Genomic DNA, 2315 nt, shown 5'->3' with positions numbered 1-2315 from the left:
AAGCCCCTGTGGGAGCCAGCGCGAGGTGTGTCACGTGGAAGGAACGTTTTCCACGAGGGCCCGAGCTTCAGGGCCTCAACCGGCCGGCGTGGCTCAGGGGTCGAGCATCAGCCTCTGACCCGGGAGGACACATTAGATTCCCGGTCAAGGGCACAGGCCCGGGTTGCGGGCTTGATCCCCAGTAGGGGGCGTGCAGGAGGCGGCCGGTCCATGATTCTCTCTCATCATGGGTATTTCTCTCTCTCTCCTTCTCCCTTCCTCTGTGAAACCAATAAAAATAAACTTTAAAAAATGACTAAATTCTCAGAATTCCAAGCCAGACTCACAATGGGTGATTGTGTCTCTAGCAGCCAGCGGACAAGACAGGAGGTGGCCGGTCGGAGGAATCCGGGGAACAAAACCAGGAGACCCCTGTGAACGTCACCAGGGACCCCAGACCTGAGGATGCGCTGGAGGTGGTACCCCAGTTTTCTGCTCGCTCTCGGCCTCTGCCAGTCACTCCCTGCCTTTCCCGGGGCTCCCCGCCTGCACCCCCCAGCCGTTAACTCACTTGGTTGAAATAGACTCTACCTGCCTCTCATGGCGTCTGTGATGCGTCCGTCTTCTCTCCAGCCTGGGCGCTTGGTCTACTCGCTCTCTCATGTCCGTCTTAATCCCTTTCTCTCTCTCAAAGCTGCTTTGCAAAATTAATTCAACTGGGGGAGCAGCGAAAGCCGGCCATCTGTTGTCTGATATCATCATTCGTTGTCGAAAGGCTGGAGAATTGGGGGTGAATCTTTTAAAAAATATATATTTTTTATTGATTTCAGAGAAGAAGGGAGAGGGAGAGAGAGAGAGGGAAAAATCCCTGAAGAGAGAGAGGAGCACGGATCGGCCGCCTCCTGCAAACCCCCTAACTGGGGATCGAGCCCACAACCCGGGCCTGTGCCCTTGACCGGGAATCGAACCCGGGACCTCCTGGTTCCTAGGTCAATGGACAACCACTGAGCCACACTGGCCGGGCCCATGGATGCATTTAATGAAAGCGATTGCTAATTTATTTATTTTTCCTAATGAAGATCTAATAACACAATTTGGTCTCTCTCATTCTTGATGTTTCTCTCTCTCTCTCTCTCCCTCTCCCTTCCTCTCTGAAATCAATCTATATGTATAAAAGCCTAAGCTACCATTACGACCAGTCGACCAGTTCACCGGTCGCTATGACACACACTGACCACCAGGCGGCAGATGCTCAATGCCAGCTGCCCCCTGGTGGTTAGTGCACTCCCACACCCAACCTCCCATGGTCCCTACCCCCAGCCAGCTGGCCCCAATCAGCCCTGATCGCCAGCCAGACTGAGGGACCCCCCCACCCCCTACCCCATGCATGAATTCGTGCACCGGGCCGCTCGTAAAAACTTCACAAACAAGAAACATCTCCTGTCGGCCTGTCTCCCCCAGGTGGACCTGGCCATGTCCATTTCCGAGATCTCCATCAGCGAGAAGGTCAGGGCACTGAGCCCCCAGGAACAGAGGAGGAAGTGGGAAGAGGGCCATATCGACTACATGGGCAAGGACGCCTTTGCCCGCATCCAGGAGAAGCTGGACCGGTTCCTGCAGTGACGCGGGGGTTCTGTCCGCCGTGTTCTGTTGGGCGGACGTCTCCTCTCGTGTCTGCCCAGAGGGCAACGCTGTTCAACTCCATGCCTGTCTTCATGGTTCACCTCCGTGCCTGTATTTGTCATTATTGATGGTCGACCAACCTGAGTGCCTTCCAATAAAAAGCAACGTAGACCGTGAACCGCCCAGCAGGAAGCCGCCAGCTGGTCCCAGCCCCCCCACACCTTCTCGCCATCTTCTCACCTCGTTTGCAAGAAGGAGCGGAAAGAAACTTCTGGTCGACCCTCGATCATGGTCTTGGCCAGAGGAGCTTTGCGACGCCGGCTCGGACAGATGCTACGACGTCTAGGTTGGACGTCACCATGGATTGTCTTCCGTCCCCAGGCGCATCACAGTAGGATCAGGGGTTCAGTACCTCCGGAATCCTTAATATGAACATCCTTTCTCTTTGTTTTTTTTTTTAATAAAATATTTTTACGAGAGGTTCGGTGCACGAATTTGTGCACCAGTGGGATCCCTCGTAGCGACTGGTCGACCTGTCGACTATCTGCCCCTGGTGGTCAGTGCACGTCATAGCGACTGGTCGACCGGTCCACTGTCCCCCTGGTAGGGTCAGTGCACGTCATAGCGACTGGTCGACCGGTCGACTGTCTGGCCCCTGGTGTCAGTGCACGTCATAGCGACTGGTCGACCGGTCGACTGTCTGGCCCCTGGTG

General features: G+C 55.3%; 1 protein-coding gene across 1 annotated transcript in view; it reads left to right on the top strand.

Annotated features, from left to right (window-relative positions):
• The window catches only part of GYG2 (glycogenin 2), a gene marked incomplete at its 5' end in the record, with an annotated part of 16917 nt that extends 15165 nt beyond the window's left edge, over positions 1-1752 (top strand). Inside the window, 2 exon segments of the mRNA XM_015559460.1 lie at positions 348-455; positions 1441-1752. Of these exon segments, the coding sequence (XP_015414946.1) occupies positions 348-455; positions 1441-1602 (270 nt within the window).
• Positions 1753-2315: the final 563 nt, after the last annotated feature.

The sequence above is a fragment of the Myotis davidii genome, unplaced genomic scaffold (genome assembly GCF_000327345.1).
Source record: "Myotis davidii unplaced genomic scaffold, ASM32734v1 scaffold434, whole genome shotgun sequence".
Taxonomy (NCBI): domain Eukaryota; kingdom Metazoa; phylum Chordata; class Mammalia; order Chiroptera; family Vespertilionidae; genus Myotis; species Myotis davidii.
Note: the sequence above shows the minus strand (reverse complement) of the source record. Positions and strands in the feature narration are given on the sequence as shown.